At 56.9% G+C, this 23449-nt stretch overlaps 2 protein-coding genes across 2 annotated transcripts; both read right to left on the reverse strand.

Moving 5' to 3' along the window:
* Window positions 1-1293: 1293 nt before the first annotated feature.
* DGAT1 (diacylglycerol O-acyltransferase 1) lies at window positions 1294-8010 on the reverse strand. The gene is made up of 16 exons (XM_006830777.1): window positions 7820-8010; window positions 4288-4375; window positions 3608-3648; window positions 3426-3511; window positions 3287-3339; window positions 3036-3141; window positions 2723-2953; window positions 2543-2646; window positions 2428-2466; window positions 2304-2345; window positions 2193-2237; window positions 2013-2125; window positions 1857-1922; window positions 1683-1770; window positions 1527-1589; window positions 1294-1449 (listed from the first exon to the last, which is right to left on the reverse strand). The coding sequence occupies exons 1-16, from the start codon at window positions 8008-8010 to the stop codon at window positions 1294-1296; spliced, it is 1512 nt and encodes a 503-aa protein (XP_006830840.1).
* An 11989-nt stretch (window positions 8011-19999) lies between these two features.
* Window positions 20000-23050, reverse strand: SCRT1 (scratch family zinc finger 1). Its single transcript, XM_006830778.1, is given in 3 exon segments — window positions 20000-20670; window positions 20673-20978; window positions 22936-23050. Coding segments are annotated over 3 exon segments (1092 nt in total).
* Between the last annotated feature and the right edge of the window lie 399 nt (window positions 23051-23449).

Raw genomic sequence — 23449 nt, forward strand, 5'->3', positions numbered from 1 at the left:
GGACCAGGGCCTGGGCAGAAAGAGGGGCTGCGGCTGGCTGGGAGCAGGCACGCAGCAGCCCTGCCTGGGCCTATGGGAACGCAGTCCAGCTGCCTGTCCAACCCAGTGCCTTCACTCCCAGGCCTGGGAGCTCTGGTCCATGGAGGCTTCACCGCCACGCTTTGGACCGGCCCTGCTGGTGTTCATAGTCAGAGTCGTATTTTGGATTTTTACATGAGAAGTCTCACTTTCCCTTCTGTAGAGATTTGCAGATCCACATACAGGGACAGACCGAGATCTATAAATGGATATGCTCTATGCTAGAGACCCCCATTGTCTGTGTGCTTCCTCCAACCCCGGGGTAGGGGTCAGGGACAGCATGGGAGGGTCCCAGGGGAATGCCTCTGCTTCCTTGGGATTCCGCAGGATCTGGCAGAAGGGGAAGGTGGGCCTTGAAAGCATAGGGGGTTGTTCCAAGGCTTGACCCCAGGAGACCTCAGGTCAGGGCCACCTTGTCCAGAAATTTACCCCAATACCATCCCCTTTGACATGGCCTGTGGTGGTAGCTGTCTACAGGTCCCCATGGGTCAGCAGGCCAACCTCTGCTGTGGGGCAGAGAGGACACGATGCTAGCCCCAAGGATGTTGGCCAGGACCAGGGGAAGAGTCCTCATAGCATGGTCCCACCTAGCCCTCCACTTGAGCATAATCTTGCTATAGTTCAAAGGTCTGGGGCACTTAGGGTCCAGAATGCACCCCCTTCCCCTCACCACCAAGGTGGCAGCCTCACTTCCAGTATGGTGGGTAGCAAGCTAGTCTGTTCTCCCTCACCTCTGGGGAGCTCTCCTCCAGAGTGTGGATGTTTGCTCCAGCCCTGCCCCACCTCCAATCCACAGGTCCACTTCCAGGAAGCCGGCCTCCCAGGGAGGACCAACAGGGGCTTTTTGACCCAGGGCAGGCTCTACTGCCCCCTGCTGGCTGCGGCCCCTAGACTGTGTTCACCACAGCAGTTTGGCCCCCGCCAAGCTGCCCACCTTCACCCCCAGCCCCTCTGCCACCCCTGCCTCCCTCCCAACACTCAGCCCAGCAGGCAAAGGAGTCAGTCTGGAGTTTTTTATTGACACACTTGCCCCACGGGCAGGGCACAATCCTTAATGAGCCTCCGGGTGGCAGTCCCATCCCATCAGCCCCTGCTAGAGTCAGATCCCTGAGGGGAAGGGGCCCCATAGGGGCAGAGAGGCCTCGTGGGCCCCTTGGCAAAGCCCCAGCCCCCACCGCAGCCAGGGTGGGTGGTGGGCAGAGGCTGCTGTGAAGCTCAGGCAGTCGGTGGTGCAGCCTCATGGTGAAGCACGTAGTAGTCGTGCACATACATGAGTACCGCCACTGGCTGCCCAATGATGAGTGTCAGCCACACCACCGCGTTGCCGTAGTTACCCATGAGGAAGCGGTTCGTGATCCAGGCTAGGGGAATCTGGGGGAGGTAGGGCAAAGTTAGGTTTCTCCCTAGGTCCAGAGAATGGGGGCTGGGAAGGGGGAGGGGCTCCTCACCTGTGCCATCATGCCGGTGAAGGCCCAGAGACGGAACATACGTAAGGGGATGCTCACCAGGTACTATGGTAAGGAAGGAGGCGGGCATCAGCTGGCTGCACACCCCAAGCTCAAGGGAGACCCACAACTGGACACAGGGAAGCAGCCTGCACTGACCTCATGGAAAAAAGCTGAGGCTAGGAACACCCCGGTCCTGGCAATCCACTTGTAGGCGCCCCAGCGGAGCATGCGCTTGTAGAAGTGTCTGCAGAGGAAGAGGGCTGTAGTGGGCCTGAGGCCTAGGTCGGCAGCCGCACAGAGGCACTTCTCATAAGCGGACAGCCCACCCACCTAATGCACCACTTGTGGACAGGGATGTTCCAATTCTGCCAGAAGTAGCTGACGGACTCGGCATTCCTGAGGGATGACAGAACAGGAGTGCCTTAAACCCACATGGCTGCACCAGCCCCCTGCCACTCACCACCAGTGGGCGCTAGGTCCACTCACCACCAGTCCCGGTAGAATTCCCGGTCTCCAAACTTCATGAGTTCAGCCACGACGTTCAGGCAGGAGTGGAAGAGCCAGTAGAAGAAGATGAGCCAGATGAGGTGGTTGGGGACCTGAGGAGAGGGGAGCTGTCGGCTCCAGAAGGGCCCACCCAGTCCTCCCACCCGGGCCACCACTCACCGCTAGCTTCAGGAGGCGCTCAATAATGCGGGAGTAATCCATGTCCTGCAGAGACAGGGGTCAGCTGGCCGCCCCCCACCGCCCAGCCCCAACAGGGTCCAAGCCACTCACCTTAAAGGGCTTCATGGAGTTCTGGATAGTGGGCACCATCCACTGCAAAGAGGGGCACACTGTCGGCACGCCACACCCCCCAACGCCCTCGCCACGCCCCCAACGCCCTCGCCACGCCCCGTACCTGCTGGATCAGCCCCACCTGGAGCTGTGTGAGGAACAGCTGAGGAGGGAAGCAGAGCAGCGGGCTGAGCCACAGGCCACTGGGCGCCACCCAGCTTCCCGCAACCCCGCCTCACCATCTCCAGGAGCCGCCGCAGCAGGAAGCGCTTCCGGATCCGGGGGGAGCGGGGAAAGTTGAGTTCGTAACACAGGGTGGGAGCAAAGAGGAAGTAATACAAATCTGAAAAGGGACGGACGGGTGGGCAGTCACCTTCCTAGACGGTCCTAAACCCCCTGGCCCCGCCCTGGGCGCTCACCTCCGTAGGTCAAATTGTCCGGGTAGTTCACCAAACGCTGGGCTGCAGCCCCATTGGCCTTGTCTGTAGAGGCTCCGAGGCTGGCCTTGGCCGTGCGGGTCCCAGGTCCCGGCCGCCCCTCACCAGTCTTAGCCCGGGCCCTGAGCTCGCGGCACCATTGGTTGACGTCCCGGTAGGAGAAAAGCTTAAGGAAGACGATGGTGTACACCAACAGTGCCAACACGGACCCCACTGCAGGAGAGAAGCAGGCTAGTGCGCAGCCGCCTCCCAAGGAGCTCCCCAGCGGCCACCAGGAAGAGGGTGGGGGGTGCACCTGGAGTGATGGAATCCACCAGGAAGGCCACAGACGCTGGCAGGCAGAGAATGGTGGTCAGGTTGGTCATATGCAGCAGCAATCCTGCCTGCTCTGTCAGGGCCCCCTGTGACAGGAAGGCACAAGGGCTCAGCCAGGGCCCCCAGCCCCCTGGGGCGGTACATGCAGTCCTGGTTTGGAGCCCCTACACTGGGGGGTCAGCTGGGCAGGGAAGTGGGGATCATAGCAGGTGGGGAAGGGACACTGCTTACCACTGCCAAACGTTTCTCAATTTGGAATGCGGCCACAGCAAAGACATTGGCCACTGGGAAGAGAAACACCAAGGGCAGGTTCAGGGCCAGAGCGTCAGACTGTCCCCAACCACAGGCTGCCCCCTAGTATCCAGCTCACCAATAACCAGGCACAGGGCAGGCCAGCTGTAGGGGTCTTTCAGGAACAGAGACACCACCTGGATTGGGTCTACCAGGATGCCGTATCTGGTGGGGGCAGGGGGTGGAGAGGGGGACCCGGCTCAGGGTCAAGCAGGGGCCTTGCCTGGCAGGTCACCTGGGGGAGTTGGGGGGGACACTCACTTGATGAGGTTCTCTAAAAACAGCCGTGCATTGCTCAAGACCTGCAGAAAAGGGTCAGGGTTACAACCCCATTAGCCCTGGCCATGGGCTGCCCACAGCTCTGGGAGTGGGGTGCAGGGACAAGCAGAGGTCCTGGCGGCCCCCAAGGGCCAGTCTGAAAGAGGTTGCCTGTTACGAGACAGTGGGCCCTCACCACAGGGCTGGACCAGGAAAAAGCAGAGGTTTCATGCACTCACCTAACTGGGGAGCCCTCCTAGATCCAGGCTACCGGGGTGGAGGTAGCAGCGGGGGTCCAAGCTAGGGCCTGGGCTCAGCTGTGCTCCACCTGAGTTAGCTGATTGGGCCCCAGCCATAACCAGTGCCCCTCGGCCACTGCTTGGCCCCATCCAGCTGCCCAGCCTGTCCCGTCCCTGTCCCTGGTCCAGGTCAGCCCATTTCCATGGTTCCATGCCCACCCCACAAAGTCACCGGCGGTCTGGCTCACAGACTTTATGTCCCAGTGCCAATGGTCTCCACTTGGGCATGTCCCCTCCACCCTCTGAAGTTATCGGGGGCGGGGGGGGGTACCACCTGTCATTACACAGGGCTGCCACTAAGGCCTTCCCCCACCAGCCCCACACGGGCGCCCATGGCCAGCACCCCAGCCCCACAAGTGCTTGGCAGAACCTGGCCTAACTCACCAGCATTACCACACACCAGTTCAGGATGCCACGGTAGTTGCTGAAGCCGCTGTCGGAGCTAAACAAGGACTCCTGAAGGCGATGGCAGCTGGTAGGGCGGGAGACAAGCCACCTGGTGAGGGCACAAGGCCAGGGCCTTCCCAGGAGGAGCTGGGAGAAGAGTCTAGGCTCACCCCATTGTCCTGACCCCCCCACACACACCCCAAACGCTCTTTGCCCCATGAGCTCAGAGCTCAGGACCCATTTACAACCAGAGGTAGATAGTGTGTGACACAAGAGAGACTGAAGGAAGAAAGGCAAGAGGCCCAGGCTTCATGGGGGTGCTGCCAGAGCACGGTGACATGGGGAAGGTGCAGTAAAGGTCTGCTGTGCTATGTCACCCATCCCATCTCCTCCAGGCTCCCGTTCCCTCACTGGCATGCAGGTGGCATGGGGAAGGAACTGAAGCCGAGTGCTGCCAGAGCTCTGACTTGAGGGACACCTCCACGGGTGGGACCCGGCATCTAGCCTCCTTGTTTTTCTCAAATTGTTTTTGAAAAAATCACAGCCTAGCTCAATCCAACCGAGAGGTAGCTTTGTGTGTATCCAGGCCAAGATGCCACCCAGGAGCTCAGACCAAAGGCAGACCTCATGCCTCCGAGCAAGGCCCAGGCCAGAGCTGAGGAAACTGTCTGCAGACCCCTCCTGCCCCTGCATATTCCTAAGAGTAGAGGGGCACCTGTCCCAGGAATCAGAGCTCAGGGGCCCAAACAGCTGTACCCCTGCTTCCTCCAGGCCACAGCTACTTCCCCCCAGAAAGTCCAGCAGGGGAGCCCCACGGAAGCATTGAGCAAGGCCTTCTCCAGTTTAGTAAGACAGGGCAGGGCGGGGCCCCTCCTAGCCCCTAGATCAGGGCCTGACCAGGAGCTCACTGGTGCCCTCTGGTGGCATGTGACAGGAGTGCCAGCAAGTCTGTGTCAGAGGCAGCTGCTAGAGCCCCATGAGGAGCTGCTCCCCCAAGCCTGGTTCCTCAGACCAAGGTCTGCCATCTCATCCAGCCCACCCCACTTTGGCTTGCCCTCCGACACTGGCATCACGGTGCCACGCTGACAGGCACAGCTTTGATCGGCAGCTCCGGCAGGACCTCTGACCCCTGACCCAACCCTTCCCAAGGCTCGCCCCAGCTCCCTCTTTAGGTCACCTCCACTGGCCTGCCGCATCCCACCTTGAACCATCCGTCCCCTCCAGGGTCTGGAGCTGCACTCCAACTGACCACTGACCTTTAGCACAGCCTGCGACTCTGCCTAGCCAGCAGAAGTCACCTGGGTGTCCTGCCCATTGCAAGCAGAAAGCCGGGCCTGAAAGTGGCCAGGTTCAAGGCCCACTTGTCCTGTCCCAAGCCCAGCCTCTGCAACTGTCCCTCATCATTCCTACTGCCCTACCAAGTTCACTCAAGCTCACAATTAACCCCAAAGCTCCAGGCTGGCACCCTCAGGTTGGAACATTCAAAGACTGCATCACACCTGCTGACCCCTCCCCAGCAGGCCATGCTTGCTTCACCTGTGGCAGTCTCAAAGGTGACAGACCAGGTGAGGACGCCAGCCTGGCACACCAGAGTCACAGCAGCCACCATTTCCACCACTGGGGGCCGGCCAGCATCCCCTCCCCACACACAGATTCTACCTCCAATAGGATCAGAACCCACCCAACTGCAGAAACACCCACAGTTCCTGCGCTCATGCCTGTCCCCACACACGGCTGGGCACACCTAGGACCCTCAAGCTTGGGCGTCGACCCCAAGTGTGGAGAACCGTCAGGTGCCACAGCATAGAGGTGATCAAGCCTAGCCTCTCTCCCAGACGCCACCTCCTGGGCACTTCCTTCCCGCCAGCCCAGGAGGGCCTGCTGGGAGGCCATTGGGGGTCTTGGACACTGAGGATGGTGCAGAGAGCCTGGGAAGGGTGAGGCAAAGGACAGAGCAGAAAGAAGTTTGCTTTGTTCTACCCCACAGCCTCAAGAAGAAAGGTGCTCACACCGAGGCTGAACCCTCATCCAGCCCAAGATGAGCAGATGAGCAGGAAGTCCAGGGGAGGGAGGCGGCCCAGAGCACAGGGAGTCATGAGGAAGAAGGGGGCAGGTGACGGAAGGGAGTGACTTGGTCACGCCCAGAAGAGTGGCCAAGGTGAGGCTTGAGGGACAAGCACACAGGTCTGTCCTGGACCCACCGCTCTCCCCAGCGCTGCCCTCCCCTACCCCAGCCCCACCCCAGCAGGAGCATGGAGACTTTCTGGCAGACTGGTTGGAGCAAAGCAGAGACTGATCACTCTGCCCACCTCTCCCCAGGTTCAGCTCTGCTCAAAGTCAGGACCCCAATTCCCATCCCCTCCAGAGATCACACTGGCCCTCCCCCTGCTTCCTGGGAAGAACTTGGCCAGTTAGTGGAGGTGAACAAGCCTAACCGAAACCTCTGGTACAGGCAGATGCTAGGCCAGCCCCCTCAAGACCCCAGTCCTAGTCCATAGGAAGGAAACCCCCTCTGGCTAGAGCCTGTCTCCACCCAAGGAGCCTTTAGGACCTTCTCCGACCTTTGTTCACACTGCTGGCCTTCCTCGGAGCTATCTTATCTTCCAGGTGGACTGTGAGCACCCGGATGATAGAGGCCGTGCCTGCACCCCAGCTCCAGGGTGTGCCCCCAGCCCCGCCCCAGGTGCCTGGTGAAGAAAGTCTCAGCTTACTCAGAGAAAAAATCCTTGCCAACCGATTGACCAATCGCCACTTCCTCCTTGATAGCCTCTAACCCTTCAGCCGGCTCCCAGAGCCTAGGTGAAGGCTAGAAGGGGGACCAAAGGGGGCAAAGGGACCTGCAGGGCCAGCTTGGAGGGGAGAGTTGATACCCTGTGGGCCACACTCACACCCCCAGTGGCTCGGTCCAGCATCAACTATGCAGGACACCCACCTGCAGGATGCCCACTCCTGGACCAGACCCACCAAACCAGGAGCCTACTAAGGGTCCTAACTCGGTCCTCCTCTCCAGGAGCTTGGGGTTGGAGCCAGGGAAGGAAGACCCGCCCCCGCCTTCAGGAGGGGCTACAGAAATGAGAAATGACGGTCCTGCCCATCCCCCTGGGCAGACATTATTGCACTGCCCTCACCGTCCTAGCTCTTGCTGGCCCCCTCCCCATCTGCTAACCCTCTCCTGGGGAGCACGTCATAGTCCTCAAGAAGGACCCCAATCCCATTTCTCTCCTGCCAGACAGCAGAGACTCCAGCGGGCGCCCACCAAGGCCACCGGAGGATGCTCACACAGAGAATCTAGAGGCGGGGTGTCACCGGACTCCCCTTAGCTCCGCGCCCCCACCTGAGTGACCTTGGCAGGTCACCCTCCCAGAGTCTCAACTTCCTCGCGGGGACCCCCAGGAGCGCGTAGTGCTCGCGAAGTTCAGGGTCAAGTTCGAGCGCGCGCTGCTCGCAGCACTCCCGGAGGCCGCGAAGGATCGTGGGGGTCCCGGATGCCGTAGGGAGGCCAGAACTTAGGGGTCAGGCACATCGTTACCTCAGCTCACGGGGGCTGCTGCCCACGACGGCGTCTCGGTCCTTGGCCGGGGCTGGGCCCGGCGCGTCTCCCCCAGCACCCACGTCGGGTCCCGCGGGCCCGCCCCGCACCTCCTCTTCCGTCACTTGGGTTGAGTGTCTCGAACCGGTCCTCCGGCGCCGGGAGCCGCCCGTGCCGCCGCGGTCCCCCATGGCTTCGCCGCACCTAGCCACTGCCAAGTGCAGGCGCCCGCCGGGCTCTCAGCTCTCGAGACCCGGACCCCGCCTCCGCACCCTCCGCCAACGGCCGCCCCGCCCCCTGCCGGCAGCCGTAGTCCGCGTGCCCGCCCACCCGGCCAATCAGCGGGCGTCTGCCGGGCCCGCCCCGGTCCGCTCCGCCCCGCGCACTGCCGGCCCGCTCCCCAAGCTGGCGGCCGCGGGTCCCCAAGAGCCGCTGATTTGCCGGCGGCAGCGACGCACGCCCATTTGTCGGCTGCCCGCAGGCGGGACCTGCGAGGAGGCGAGGCCTGCGAGGAGGCGCGCGGCGCCCTGGGAGTTGTAGTCTTCCCGCCGGGGGCCGTGCTGCTGGTGGCGCACACAAGTCAGGGTTCTGCGTCCGGAGATGTCCGTCGAAGACATGGAGGAACCTTCCCGGTCAAGCTCTGGGATGTGGGGTGCTTCCCGGCGCCGTGCGCCTCCCTGACCCGCTTACCTGCCCATTGTACCAGTTCTATAAACATATTTCATCGTTACCCTCAATCCAGGAGAGTGGTTTTCGGGATCTAGGTTATTTATGAAACGCCTCCTGTACCGCCACCGGTTACTCAGGGCTGCGATCACACTAACACAAGCAGATCACGCTTCAGACTAGAGGGCAGTGCAGGGAAGGCCTCATCGCCACCTTCCGTCTCCGAGAGCACGCCTGCAGGAACGAAAGGTTGCCTTACACCAGTCCCCACCCACCCACCTTTTTTTTTTTTTTTTCTTAAATGTTCTATTGTGAATTATGTGATAGTTTACATGGGAGTTTTTTTTTTTTTTTTTTTAAATGTTCTATTGTGAATTATGTGATAGTTTACATGGGAGAACATTAGTTTTACATTCATTCTATCGTATATCATCTCATTGCCATGGTTACAATCCCCTCCATGCAATCCTTCCCCCGTACCCCCCAGGTCTTCAGCACACAGTCACTCTCCATCTCTGGATCTAAAGTCTCCAGCTGCTCCATTGCTCCACGACATCATCTCTGGCTCCATTTCAGGCATCACTGCTTCTCTGGGTAGGGTCCCGCTCTCTGCTCTTCTCCCTTGATGGTCCTAGGGACCTCCGCTCCTAGACTGAAAAGTCAATCACTCCCCTCCTTGCTATAAAACGTCTACCTTTACATTTCTGACCCTCACAATCAATCCTGATAACAAGTATTCACTATTGTATCACAAGAGACCCGTATGCATTTCATTGCATCAGCCCCACCTAGTCAGATTGAATACTACTCACTGGAGATTCTACCTTCCTCCAGGTCCTCTGGATCTAGGTTCCCTTTTTTTTTTTTTTTTAATGTTTTATTGTGAATTATATTATAGTTTACATGGTGGAACTTTAGTTTTACATTCATTCCATCGTATATCATCTCATTGCCATGGTTCCAATCTCCTCCATGCATCCTCAACCACCCAAAGGGTATATCCCAGAAACCTGCTCCCTACACTTCCCCCTTCTCCCCCCAGTTTTCAGCCCACAGTCCCTTTCCCTCTCTGGGTCCAAGGTCCCCAGCCGCTTCATCACTCCACATCATCATCTCTGTCTCCATCTCAGGCATCTCTGTTACTCTGGGTAGGGTCCCGCTCTCGGTCCTTCTCCGTTGATGGTCCCAGAGGCCTCCGCTCCTATCCTAGAGAATCAATCACTCCCTTCCTTGTTACAAAATGTCTACCTTTGCATTTCCAACCCTCATAGTCCGTCCTGATAAGCATTAATCACTACAGTATCACGAGTTACCCATCTGTATCTCCTTTCATCAGCTCCGCCCAGACAGATTGAAGAGTACCAATGGAGATTCTGCCTTCTGCCATGCTCCCTAGCACCAGGTTCCCTCTTGAAAGCTTGTAAGCCAGTCACTTCTAGCCTTTGTAGCCCCCTGCCCCCCATTTTGGGTAGCCAATGTCCAAGTTGCCCATTCCTGTCTACTGTGTGTGTCACCCACCCACCCACCTTTAACACGGAGGTGAGCCGTTTTTCTCCAGCTGAATGGAGACCCCATAAATCGTGCAGGGGAAAGGCCAGGACCCGCATCACTCTGGAAACTGACCCTGCACCCCTTACAGGCTTGCTCCGACGTCCCTGCGTCCCTGTGTCAGCTGTCCCACACAGACTGCTCAGATTACCACAGGGCTGCACGTTTGCCTGCATGGGTGTGTAGCTGATCAGCCAAAATCTCTTCTTGAAACGCTCCCTGTGGAGTCGCGATCTCTGGCACCTGCACGTTCCACTCTGGCTTACCGCACCAGACACAACCCTCTTCCCAGATCCTGTCTTGGAGGGCTCAGTCATTCTGAGAATGGGGCATCTTTCTTGACCACAAAGTTTAGGGAGGAGTGCCCCACCTGGCTCCCTCCTCTGTGGGTCTCCAGGAGCCAGCAGCTTGCACTCAGCCCCACTCCTCACAAGGCCTCCCAGTTTTCTACAAGGGCAACCTTGCCAGGCCCTGGGGCTGGTCATTCAATGAAAGCTAAGAGCCCCTTGGTGCCACCCATCTGCAGGCCTATTTGAGTCCCCACTCAGCCTGACATGCATCTTGCTCCCACAAGGCATAAACCGAGCCGTCCTGGATGTCAGGGGCTCACTGGTGTCTCAGGGCTTACCCACGAAACACTCTGGCAACAGACTGCATTCACTCAGGATGAGTTGGGCCCAGTAGTGCTCTCTGGATGCAAACAGCTGAATCTCATCCTGACGTCAGCCCCCTTCCGGTCTACTGGCTCTACCCCTCTTGCCCCACCACTTCTACCCATGAGCACTTCCCAAATTCTTGAATTGATACTAGCCTTGCAGGCTGGGTGTCTTGGTACAACCTGGTGACATGACCACTCTAACAGAGCCAGAGAGCCCCTCTCAAATGCCCAAGGCCGCCAGTGGCCAGCCCATCTCCCAGCCAGTCTGGGTCTCCTGTCCATACCCCAACTCTTGGTGAAGCACACTGCAGGCAGGAGTAAGGGGTGGGGCAGGCAGAGTTGGGCCTTCCTGAGTGAACCCATTGTCCTCTTATGGTGGCCCTAGGGGACGTTCTAAGGTTGTCATCTTTACAGAAGCAGACTGCCACAGCTTCCTCCTGTAGGTCACCTGATGAGTCCCAACCACTGACCCCTCAAGTAGCAGCCAAGAGCACTAGGGCACGGGCCCTGGACTAGCACATTGTGGGGCTCCGGGGCCAGACAGAACTAGATCTTCCTAAGACTGACCCCAAAAGGAAAGCCCCTGGAACCTGGCCATGCCCTCTCCCGTCCCTCTCATAGGCAGTGAGGACTGGCACCTATCCAAGTTTGACCCCAGTGTAGGGTGGATGAGCTGTTGGGCAGGGCTTATATCAAAGACAGATTTGGTTTCCTCACCCTGGTAACCTTGGACAGGCTCAGGATCCTCATCTGTGAATAGGGTGAATGATACCTCCCTGGCTTGAGGGCAGGGAGAGATCCCACCACACCAGTGGTTCACTAATCTGGCCATAGGGTACATCCACCACCCCTTGGGGCTACCCCGATGTGGGGTCACCCTCTCCACACCATTGAAGACATGTGCCAGGCTGGGCAGGGTCATTGGGTGGGAGCGCTTGGGGATCATGACACCTTTCTGGTATGCCTGATGTTGTTGTTGTCAGGTGCCATCGAGTCGGACCCGACACACAGCAACCCCATGCACAGCAGAACAAAACAATGTCCGATCCTGGGCCAACCTCACTACTGCTGTCACACTCGAGTCCATCAATGATGCCACCTGGCCAATCCATCTTGTTAGGGGTCTTCCTCTCTTTCTCTGACCCTCCCCCTTACCCAGCATGACATCCTTCTCCAGCGACTGTTCCCTCCTGACAATATGTCCAAAGTATGAGAGGTGAAGCTTAGCCATCCTGGCCTCCAAGGAGCACTCTGGCTGCACTTCTTCCAAAACAGATCTGTTGGTTCTTTTGGCAGTCCATGGCACTTTCAGTATTCTCCTCCAACACCACAACTCAGAGACATCAATTCTTCTAAGGTCTTCCTTATTCACTGTCCAACTTTCGCATCCATATGAGGTTATTGAAAATACCATGGCTTGGATCAGGCGCACCTTAGTCCTCGAGCTGACATCTCTGCTCTTCAATACTTTAAAAAGTTCCTGTGCAGCAGATTTGCCCAGTGCAATATGTCCTCTGATCTCTTGACTGCTGCTTCCGTGAGTGTTGATAGTCGATCCAAGAAGAATGAAGTCCTTGACAACTTCAATCTCTTCTCCACTGATAAGAATGTTGTTTATTGGTCCAGTGGTGAGGATTTTTGTTTTCTTGACATTGAGATGCAATCCATATAGAAGGCTGTGCTCTTTGATCTTCATAACTAAATGTTTCAAAACCTCTTCACTTTCAGCAAGCAAAGTTGTATCATTGGCATATCGCAGGTTGTTAATGAGTCTTCCTCCAATCCTGATGCCACGTTTTTCTTCATAGAACCCAGCTTCTCGTATTATTTGCTCAGCATACAGGTTGAATAAGTATGGTGAAAGAATACAACCCTGTCTCACACCTTTCCCAATTTTAAAACATTCAGTGTTCCCATGTTCTGTTCGAACAACTGCCTCTTGGTCCAGGTACAGATTTCTCAGAAGTACAATTAAGTGTTCTGGAATACTCATACTTCTCAATGTTGTCCATAGTTTGTCATGATCCACACAATCGAAAGCCTTCGCATACTCAATAAAGCATAGATAAACATCCTTCTGGTATTCTCTGCTTTCAGCCAAGATCCATCGGACATCCGCACTGATATTTCTCATTCCACGGCCTCTTCTGAATCCAGCTTGAACCTCTGGAAGTTCTCTGTCAATGTATGATTGTAGCCGTTTCTGTATTACCTTTAGCAAAACTTTACTCGCTTGAGATACCAAAGAGATTGTCCGATGATTTCCAAATTCTGTTGGGTCACCTCTCTTTGGAATGGGCACAAATATTGATCTCTTCCAATCAGTCGGCCAGATAGTTGTCTTCCAAATTTCTTGGCAGAGATGAGTGAGTGCCTCCTGTGCTGCCTCACTTTCTTGAAAGATTTCAATTTTTACTCCATCAGTTCCTGGTGCCTTGTTCTTTGCCACTTCTTTCAATGCACTTTGGACTTCCTCTCTGAGTATCATTGGCTCTTGTTCATATGGTATCTCTTGAAATGGTTGAACATTAACCATTTCCTTTTGGTACAATGATTCTGTGTATTCCTTCCATCTTTTCTTGATGCATTCTGCATCATTCAATAATTTGCCAAGAGAATCTTTCAATAATGAAAGTCGAGGCTTGAATTTTTTTTTTTTTTCAGTTCCCCCAGCTTGAGAAATGCTGACCGTGTTCTTCCCTTTTGGTTTTCTAACTCTAAATCTAAACCTGCTGATATCAGGCATACCAGAAAGAATCACCCTCTTTGACTGGAGTCCATAGCTCCCCTACTGTCCACTTCCCTGGAGTCTGGACCACCTTATACTTGTGGGGTCTGTTCCCTGCCCTAGACAGGGAGATGACAGTGGCTATCGGAGCTCTGAGCCTACCAATTACCTAATTTGACTTGCTCAAAGCAACAACCTTTCTAGTCATGGTCTTATAACTGCCACCAAATGATTGAGTGGGACTATGCAGATAAGTCCACCAGTCATCTTTCAGTTTGTCATACTGTGGTGGCTTGCATGTGACTATCATTCTGGAAGCTATGCCACCGGTATTTTAAAACCAAAAGGATCACCCATGGTGAACAGGTTTCAAATGAGCTTCCAGACGAAGACAGACTAGGAAGAAGGAGACAGACTACTTCCAAATATTTAGTCACTGAAAACCTTATAAATAGCAGTGGAACACTGTCAGATAGCATCAGAATACTGTCATATACAGCACTGTAAAATGAGCCCCTCAGGTTAGAAGGCACTCAAAAAACAAGGGGGGCAAAGCTGCCTCCTCAAACTAGAGTTGACCGTGATGATGTGAAAGGAGTAAAGCCTGCGGGACCTTCATTTGCTGATGGTACATAACTCAAAATGTGGAGAAACAGCCATAAACATCCATTAATAATCGAAACATGGAAGGTACAAAGTATGAATCTTGGAAAATTGGAAGTTGTCAAAAATGAAATGGAATGCATAACCATCGATGTCCTAGGCATCAGTGAGCTGAAATGGACTGGTATTGGTCATTTGGAATCTGACAACCACATGGTTAACTATCCCAGGAATGACATATTGAAGAGAAATGGCATCACATTTATCATGAAAAAGAACATATCAAGATCAGTCATCATTAGGTATAATGCTGTCTGTGATAATATCCATGTGCCTACAGGGAAAACCAGTTAATACCACTATTATTCAAATTTACGCACCAACCACTAAAGCCAGTGATGATGAAATTGAAGAATTCTACCAACTTCTTCAATCTGAAATTGATCTAATATGCAATCAAGGTGTATTGATAATTACTGGTGAATGGGATGCAAAGAACAAGGCTCTGGGAATTGATGGAATAAAAATAAAATTTTTTCAGTAAACTGATGCAGCACTGGAGGCTGGAAATTAGGAAGACAGTTACCTGGCCACCTGATTGGAAGAGATCCATATTTGTGCCCATTCCAAAGAAAGGTATGCCAATGAAATGTGGAAATCTTTGGACAATATCATTAACATTGGATGCTAGTAAAATTTTGCTAAAGATAATTCAAAAACAGTTGCAGCAGTACATTGACAGGGAACTGCCAAAAGTTCAAGTTAGATTCAGATGAGGACGTGGAACGAAGGATAGCATTGCTGATGTCACATGGATCTTGGCTGAAAGCAGAGAATATCAGAAAATATTTAATCTGTGCTTTAACTAGTACGCAAAGGCTTTCTACTATGTGCATCATGACAAGCTATGGACAACATTATGGAACACTTAACTGAGTATTCCAGAACACTTAATTGTGCCATTTAGACCAAGAGACAGTTAGTTGTTCAAAAAAACCAATAAGAACACTGAACGGTTTAAAATTAGGAAAGGTGTGTGCCAGGGTTGTGTTCTTTCACCATACTTATTCAATCTGTATGCTGAGCAAATAATTCAAGAGGCTGGATTACATGAAAAAAAACATGGCATCAGGATTGGAAGAAGACTCATCAACAACCTAAGATATGCAGATCATGCAACTTTGCTTGCTGAAAGTGAAGAGGACTTAGAATATTTACTGATACTTACTGGTATGAGTTCCACCTCAATGTAAAGAAAACAAAAATCCTCACCACTGGACCAAAAAATAACATCAAAATAAATGGAGAAGAGATGAAAATTATCAAAATCTTCATTTTGCTCAGATCAACCATCAACACTCATGAAAACAGCAGTCAAGAAATCAATGTATTGCATTAGGCAAATCTGCTGCACAAGACCTCTTTAAAGTGTTTAAGAGCAAAGATGTTTGAAGAATAAGGTGCACCTGATTCAAGCCATGGTATTTCAGTAACCTCATATGCATGTGAAAGTTGGACAATGAATAACAAAACCATATAAAAATTGATGCATTTGAGTTATGGTGTTGGAGGAGAAAATCAAAAGTACCATGGACTGCCAAAAGAGCAAGCCAATCTGTGTTGGAAGAAGTACAGCCTGAGTGCTCCTTAGAAGCCAGGATGGCCAGACTTCATCTCTCCTACTTTCAGGAGAGACACTATGTTTGGTAAAGTGTAGGATCAGCAAAAAAGAAGACCCCCAACAAGATGGGTTGGCACTGTGGTAACAGCAAAGGACTCAAGCGTAGCAATGAGTGTGAGGTTGGCACAGGATGGGGCTGGGTTTCCTTCTGTTGTCGTCAGTACTAAGGCAACAGCACCTAACAATAACAATAGCAAATGCAGATAAGGGATATAGAAGTGTGATAAGAAGATTGGTCAGTTTTGTTAGCCTCATAGGCTTAAAATAAACCATTCCAGAGACACCAAGAAAGAAAAGCTGGGAGCAGAGCCCTTCCTTTCAACCTGGAGTCCTTACGCTGAGAACCTCCTAAGCCAAGAGACAGCTATAACATCAAAGATGGTACAAGGTGGCAGGACGCAGCAACAGAACCAGGAAGCAGGCTGGAGAAAGCTTAGTGACTTTAGGTGGAGTTGGGTCCTGCTGGGTATTTGTTAGTGGAGCTTGTCTGGCTGACCCATTTGTTGTTGTTAAGTGCTGTCAAGTCGATTCTGACCACTGGTGGAGCTAATGAGCAGGGCAGAAGTGGCTGAGGGCCAGGGATAGGCCCGCCTGTGGGCATAGCTGAGACCCTGTCCTGATCCTGAATGATAATGTTATCTCCCTAATAAACCCCATAATTATGTCTATGAGTTCCATGTGATCACTGCAATGAATTATTGAACCATATACAGAGTGTCATGGGTGGGACGGCTGGTGTCAGAATTAGCAAAAAGGTTGTTGTTGTTGTTGTTGTCAGGTGCCATTGAGTCGGAGCCGACTCACAGCGACCCCGTGTACAGCAGAACGAAACAATGTCCAATCCTGGGCCAACCTCACTACCGCTGCCACACTTGACACCATCAATGATGCCACCTGGCTGATCCATCTCGTTGGGGGTCTTCCTCTTTCTCTCTGACCCTCCATCTTACCCAGCATGACGTCCTTCTCCGGCGACTGTTCCCTCCTGACAATATGTCCAGAGTATGAGAGATGAAGTTTAGCCATCCTGGCCTCCAAGGAGCACTCTGGCTGCACCTCTTCAGACAGGAAATGTGTCAGACCTCCGCCTCATAGGAATCACCTTTGGGCTGGTGCTGATGGTGATTTTCTCTTCCTCTCGTGAAATTAGAAGAGATCAGATGCTCCTACCGTGGCATTTTTACTTTTTACACCTCAGGTGCCCTCAGCGCATGTCTACCTTCCTGGTCACCAGGGGGTGCTGCTGTGAGCACAGCCCTGTGAGCCCTTCATTTCTCCAATCTGGCTCATCCTACCTGGAAGCCCGGGCTGTGAGTGGCTGCAGATACCTCTTTATCTACTGGGCACCTCCTCATGGAATGTGGCCTGGCCAGCTAGCTGTTCATGGGGCCTCCTAGGGCAGTGAGTGGGTCTGGGGGTCAGGATATGGACACAGACATCAGGGAGGACTGGGTCCTTCACCCTCTAACATCCCCACTTCCTCCAAAGCCTGAGGACTTACACAGGGAAAGTTGGGGAGAGTGAAAGCCATGGGCAGGCTGTGGCTGGAGGCCCCACTGTCCATTCTGGCCATTCTAGGTGGGCCCTGGGCTGGACCTGACTTCCCTTACTTCTCCGAATTCCTGGTGAAGGGTGGGCTCACTTGCCCGAGGAGAGATGGGAGATGCAAAATGCTCGGCCACACATTACACACACACACACACACAACCGGCTCTCTCAGTGCAAGAAGAAGCACTCCCATGCAGAATGACCTCGGGGCTAGTAGAACCCAACTCAGGACCCAAAAGACGCCCCCAAACTTCCCACAAACGCCCCAGCGCCCCCTGTTGAACAGGCCCAGCCGTGTACATATCAACCTGACACACCAGTTCTATCAAGAGTGGCATTTTATTCTCCTCGTGGAGGTGCGGCGCTCCGGGGAGCTGATGCTATTGTGCTTAGGAAGGAGGTCTGTCCGTCCGTCCGTCTGTCCGGCCGGCCCGGCCCCAAACGGGGGCGGAAGAGGGGCGCGGCCCGAGTAAAAATCCCGGCCTGTTCCGGGTGGGAATATATACAAGGAGGCGGGGCGCAGGCGGGGGGGGGGCGGGGCGGGCCGGCGGCCGCAACCCCCACCCGAGGGCCCCCGCACCTCGGGCCCTACTCATAGAATCAGTACAAAATAGGTACTACCTAACGATCCTTCTACCTGAATTCGCTAAGTCGGTTATTGTGCTGCTTAGTTATGGGGGCGGGAGGGGGCCCATGGCTTTCCACGGCGGCGGGGTGAGGGGGAAGGGGGAGACCCTGGCCAGCCCACGGCCCTCCGGCCTTCTCCTTAGGTAGGTAGGCAGGCTTAGGGTGGGAGGACCCGGCCTAGACAGGCAGGCCCCGGCCTGAAGCTGTGGGGTGTTCCGGATGTGGGTTCCTCTCCACTGGACCCGAGTCCTCCCCTGCGGGGGCATGCCCATGGGGGTGGGCTTACCAGCCCTAAACTTCAGTGCCCCTCTCTCGCCCCAAGCCTGGCCCGTGCAGAGCCGCGGTAGCTGGGGGATCAGAGGATAAGTCACCGGTATGGTCTGCCGCGGTGGTACTGGCAGCTGGGACCCTGGATCGGTCCCGCAGGAGTAGGAACGCAAGGCCCAAGTCAAAGGTGGAGCCCGGTTGCGCCCACACGGACTCGGCCTAGGGGCAGAGAGTGGGTGCTGCCATGGTCTGGGGACACCGACCCAGCATGTACGGTTATTCCTGGATCACCCACCCCGTCGGGCCGAGGTCGCTGCGGTCCCGTCCCAGACTAGCCCCCAGAAGGCCACTGAATCCCTCACGGACACAGCAGCAGACCTGGCACATAATGGGCGCCCCGCCCCCCGCCCTATAACCACTACACCGCCGGGCTCTGCCTTGGGAGGAAAAGGAGGCGGGGAAGTAAGTCTGCGCGTCCGGCCCCGCGCAGCGTCCCTGATCTAGGGGCCTATGGGGCGGGTCGGGTGGGGGATACCTGATTCTCAGTAACTCTAGAGGCGGCGGCAGCTTCGCATGCAGTGCGCATTATTGCTCTATAGTCGGTATCGGACTAACTAAGGGGGAGGGGAGCGGGCAGCCCCAGGAAGGGACGGGAGGAGGGGTGGGGCTGCATGCAGTGACATCACAAGGCGGCGGCCAATGGGGCGGGCCCTTAGGGGCGGGGTCGCCGCCGAGGCTTTGGCATAGACGGGCGAAAGTTGGCAACCAAGTGGGGGCGGGGCCTGGAGCTCGGGGGAAGGGCCGGCCTTCGAGAGGCGGGGCCCGAGGCTTCCAGGAGGCGGAGCCCAGGTGGGGGTGGGGCTTGGGGGCGGGGAAAAATGATCCTGGACATCCCAAACCCCTGGCGTCGGCGGGAAGGTTGAGGGGCTCAGCGCCCCCTCCCTGCCCCGAGTGCAATCCGTTCATAAATAAAACGTACAAATACAGAAAAAGAAACCCGACGCGTCTGCAACCCCGCCCTCGGGGGCTTTACCCGCAAAGCGAATATAGAGAGGTGTATAGAGGGCAGTGCCCAGGCCTGCCTGCGGGCCCCAGGGATCCGTCCTCCAACACCGAATGCCCGGGTTATGAGGGAGCGGGGTCTGAGGAGGTCGGATAAGTCCATGCGATTCGATATGCGTCATTATTATTAGTTACGGAGGACACAGCCTAGGAAGCTGGGCTGGAAGAATTCGGATTTGGCAGAGATGCGAGGCGAGGGTAGGAGGGCGGCTCGGATGCGGCCCCAGAAGGGAGCCGAGGGAGGGGGTGCCGCCGTCCGTCCCTCTCCCCTCCCCGGGGTTGGGCGAAGACTGCGAGGGCAAGGACGCCTCTGCAGGCCCGCTCCCCTGCCTCCTCCTCCCCCTGCGGGCCGGCTTCCTGGGCGGCTGGGCCCAGGCCCGACCCTAGAAGGCTTGGGGAGGTAAGGGAAGTCCTGAGTCTCTGCGACGCGATGCCAGGGTGCAGAGGGAGGAGGAGGAGGGCGTCCCTCCCTCACCTCGCCCCGTCTTCAGAGACCTAACTCGGAGATGAGGTTCGGTACTGGGTCTCTTCGACCCTATTGCTGGGAGAAAGCCTGGGACACCCTGGAGGAGAGGGGAGGGGCTCGAGGTGGGTCTCCCCTCGGGAACCTATTGCTTGAAGGGGCCGATTAGGCCCCTGGCGGGCGGGGCGGGGCGGGGCGGGACCGGGCCCCTCCCCCTATTGCTGTGAGGAGGGGCCCGCCCTCCGGCCCCTCCACCCGGGCGCAAGCGGAGACTGCCCTGGAGGCCTGTATTGCTGAGAGCCGACCCGGCTGGCGAAGGCTCCGCCGCCCTAGGCCTGCACCGGGCTGAGCTGCGGCGGCGCGGCGGGCGCGGGGGCCGTGGGGCCAGCGGCGCCGGCGCCGCCCTTAAAGCAGGCCGACTCGTAGTGCTTGTTGAGATACGACTTGAGCGCGAAGCTCTTCTTACAGCGTTTGCACTGGAAGTGCTTGAAGGCCGAATGCGTCTGCATGTGCGCGCGCAGGTTGGAGCGGTCGGCGAAGGCCTTGCCGCAGTGCGCGCATCCAAAGGGCTTCTCGCCTGTGTGCGAACGCATGTGGCCCTGCAGTAGCCAAGGCCGCGAGAAGGCCTTGCCGCACACGCCGCACTTGTGGCGCAGGTCGTGCGTGAGCAGGTGCATGGCCATGGCCGGCATGGACACGTACACCTTGCCGCACGTCGGGCAGCGCCGCGCCAACTGGCTGTCCAGGCTGCGGTGCGTCTGCTTGTGGCGACTCAGGTTCGACGACGTGGCGTATGTCTTCCCGCCGCGGTGGTACTGGCAGCTGGGACCCTGGATCGGTCCCGCAGGAGTAGGAACGCAAGGCCCAAGTCAAAGGTGGAGCCCGGTTGCGCCCACACGGACTCGGCCTAGGGGCAGAGAGTGGGTGCTGCCATGGTCTGGGGACACCGACCCAGCATGTACGGTTATTCCTGGATCACCCACCCCGTCGGGCCGAGGTCGCTGCGGGTGCGCCCGGCGGCGGCGGCGTTGGCGTTGGCTGCCTTACGGCGCGAGCGGCCGTCGGTGATGAAGAAGGCGTCTGCCGCGTAGCCCTCGCTGACGGCCGCGTCGCCGTTGATGTAACCGCCCGCAGCCGTGGCCAGCTCTGGGCGCGGGGTGGGCGGCGGTGCGGAGCCCACGGCCGCCGGGCCCAGCTCTCCCCGCACAGCCGCGGCGTACATGGGCTCTGGGGACGGCCCTTTGAGCAACGCCGCCTCGGCGTCGCCATCGTAGACGGACGCTGGCCCCGCGTAGTCGCTGAGGTATCCTGCGGGGTCAGGAGGACAGACAGACAGCGGGAGGGGGACGGGACCGAGGGAGAGACACACACGGTACAGACGGCGGGAAACAGAGCAGACACAGGCCGGAGACACGGGGACCGGGAGGCGAACACCGAGAAGGACAAAGGAGAACGGGTCGAGGGAGCCCGGGGCAGGGAGGATGGAGAGGCGGGGGTGGGGGGAGAGAGGAAACGAGAGATGAGAGTGGGGCCGTTCTCGGCCCCGCCTCTACCCGCCCCGCCCTCTCGGGGGAGGGGGGAGAAAGGCGCATCTTCGGGCACTGCTGCCCCCCTTCCTCGGAACCTCAAGGTCAGGGGGGAGGGGCGGCGCTTCCTTCGCCCTCCTCCCCTGTCTGCCCTCCCCTCCCCCTTGGGTTCTCCCCACTTCAGCAGTTTTCCCTGATTATGCAACACACTGCAGACCCACAGCCGCACAAAGCCAGGCTCAGGGTACCTGGACACGACCGCCAGAGAGCCCATACGTTCAGGACCCGTTCCCCCCTCCTCAGCCCGTGTCGGGCCTTGATGCTGCTGCCCTCAGTCCGCTTGGACCCCCAACAAGCCTTAGAGACTCCTGCCTACCCCCACCCTCTCTAGCAAGCCCCGCCTCAGATGTCCCAAGTCCCCTCTGCTCACTCGGCTTGACCCTTCTGGCTGCAGTGCTATCTTCCTCCATCGAGTCTGCTTCTCCCCCACTCTACTCCAGGAACCCCACCCTCGGGTCCTACCTACCCTGTTCCACCTTGCCCTCTTACTGAGGACCCTAAGCCTTTGCAGGGGCCTTCCCAAGCTCCAACACACGGGCTCAGGAGAGGGCCAGAGCCACCAGAGGACACTTCCCTGGGACAAACCGCAGCCGGACAGCACCATTCATGACAGTAATTGCAGTGGTGTCCAAGGCACAAGATGGATTTCACAACCTCAAAGTCACTAATGCACACCCCTCATGCTGCAGACTCTGGCTCGTTCAGGTTCCCAGCCAGCCACCCAGCCACTGTCAGACCCAGAGACTCTTCACTGGGTCAGCACATGCCAGCACACTCCACAGGGTCACACATGCTGCCACCCCAGCCACACTCAGCCATGGTCCACAGTCACATGGTAGCACTCAGCCGGCCTGAGTCACATGGTCCCATGTAGTGGCACACAGGCAGGAACACACTCACACAGGGTCACACACAGCAAACACAGTCACATGGTCACACGCAGTCACATGGGCACACACAGGCTTAGACACAGGCTCACGCTCTTGCAGGTCACACTTGTTCTTCCACCCCACGCTGCTGGCACTCCCAGCCCCCTCGCCTGCATGCTAACAGTTGTCCTTGAACTTGGGCACCCTTACACAAAGAGCCTCCCCTGCCTCTAGCACTTTGGGATCCCCTGCCCTTCTCTCTGACCCTGACTTCAGGGAAGATACTGCTGCTGCCTTTGCTGGCATTGTCGCCTTGACAGGTGGGCGGCCCCCGCCGGACCCCAAGCCTACTCCCTGGAGCTCCCAACACCCCCCCAGCTGGCCCTAGCAGGGGTCCGGAAGGTGCAGCCAAAGAAGAGAACCAGGTTCTTGGGTTGGAGCCTACTGTGCTGACACACTAGGTCCTGTCCTGTTAGCAGGTGTCCATGAGGCTGTTTGTCCAGGCAAGGGACAGGGTGTGGGCATCTCCAGGACTCCTGCTCCCTACCCGCTCTCCTGTGTAAGGGACACACTCTCCCCGCCCCACTTTGGTCCCGGTTCTGGGGTGCCTTTGAGTGCCCCTTTCCCATCCCCCATCTCCATCCAAGGTCCTGGCTCCAGCCATCACCTCCTGCCTGCTGTGGTTCCCTTGGGTCTATTTGCAGGCCCCCTGCCCTTCAGCCCCCACCCATTGCCCTCCACTCCTTCCAGCAATGCCCTGGCCCATCACCCCTAGTCCCAGCCCCAGCGGAGAGTCCGCACAGCTCGCACCTTTCTCATGCAGTCGCACGCCGAGGTCGCTGCGGGTGCGCCCATAGGAGCTCTCCAGGTCCGCTGAGGAGAACGTGTCAAGTTTGACCTTCTTGACCAGGAAGGACCTGGGCATGGTTCCTGCGGGGCTCCGGCACTGAGGGCCTTTGGAGCCGGGGCGCGGGGGGACTGCGGCCGCGGCGGGGCCTCGTCACCATCCGAGGAGTAGCGGAGGCAGCACGGTCCGCACTCTAGCCTTCCGAGTGCCTCCTCTCTCTCCTTGCCCTGCGTCTCTTCCTTGGCTTCGGCTCCCTCTTCTCCTCCCTTCCCTCTCTTGTCTCTTCTCTGCTGTTCTCTTCCTTCTTTCCTTCCTCCCTTCCTCCTTCCTTCCTTCCTTCCTTTCCTCCTCTGGTCCCGGCTTCCCAGCCCGCAGTGCCGCCCCTGGACAGGCGGGGGAGGAGGCTGGGGGGCGGGGAAGGGGGAGCGGCTCCGTCCCGGGCCCGGAGGCTGCGAGTGGGTGCAGGGCTGGCCCGGC

The sequence above is a fragment of the Chrysochloris asiatica genome, unplaced genomic scaffold, assembly GCF_000296735.1.
Source record: "Chrysochloris asiatica unplaced genomic scaffold, ChrAsi1.0 scaffold00001, whole genome shotgun sequence".
In the NCBI taxonomy this organism is placed as follows: domain Eukaryota; kingdom Metazoa; phylum Chordata; class Mammalia; order Afrosoricida; family Chrysochloridae; genus Chrysochloris; species Chrysochloris asiatica.

What these genes read in the sequence shown, in the direction of transcription:
- DGAT1 (XM_006830777.1), bottom strand. Translation starts at nt 8,010, where the DNA reads ATGGGGGACCGCGGCGGCACGGGCGGCTCCCGGCGCCGGAGGACCGGT. An exon ending in TGCCCTGTGCCTGGTTATTG is followed by an intron (nt 3,340 to 3,425) that starts GTGAGCTGGATA and finishes TTCTCTTCCCAG; the next exon opens with TGGCCAATGTCTTTGCTGTG. An exon ending in GGACAATTTGACCTACGGAG is followed by an intron (nt 2,647 to 2,722) that starts GTGAGCGCCCAG and finishes GTCCCTTTTCAG; the next exon opens with ATTTGTATTACTTCCTCTTT.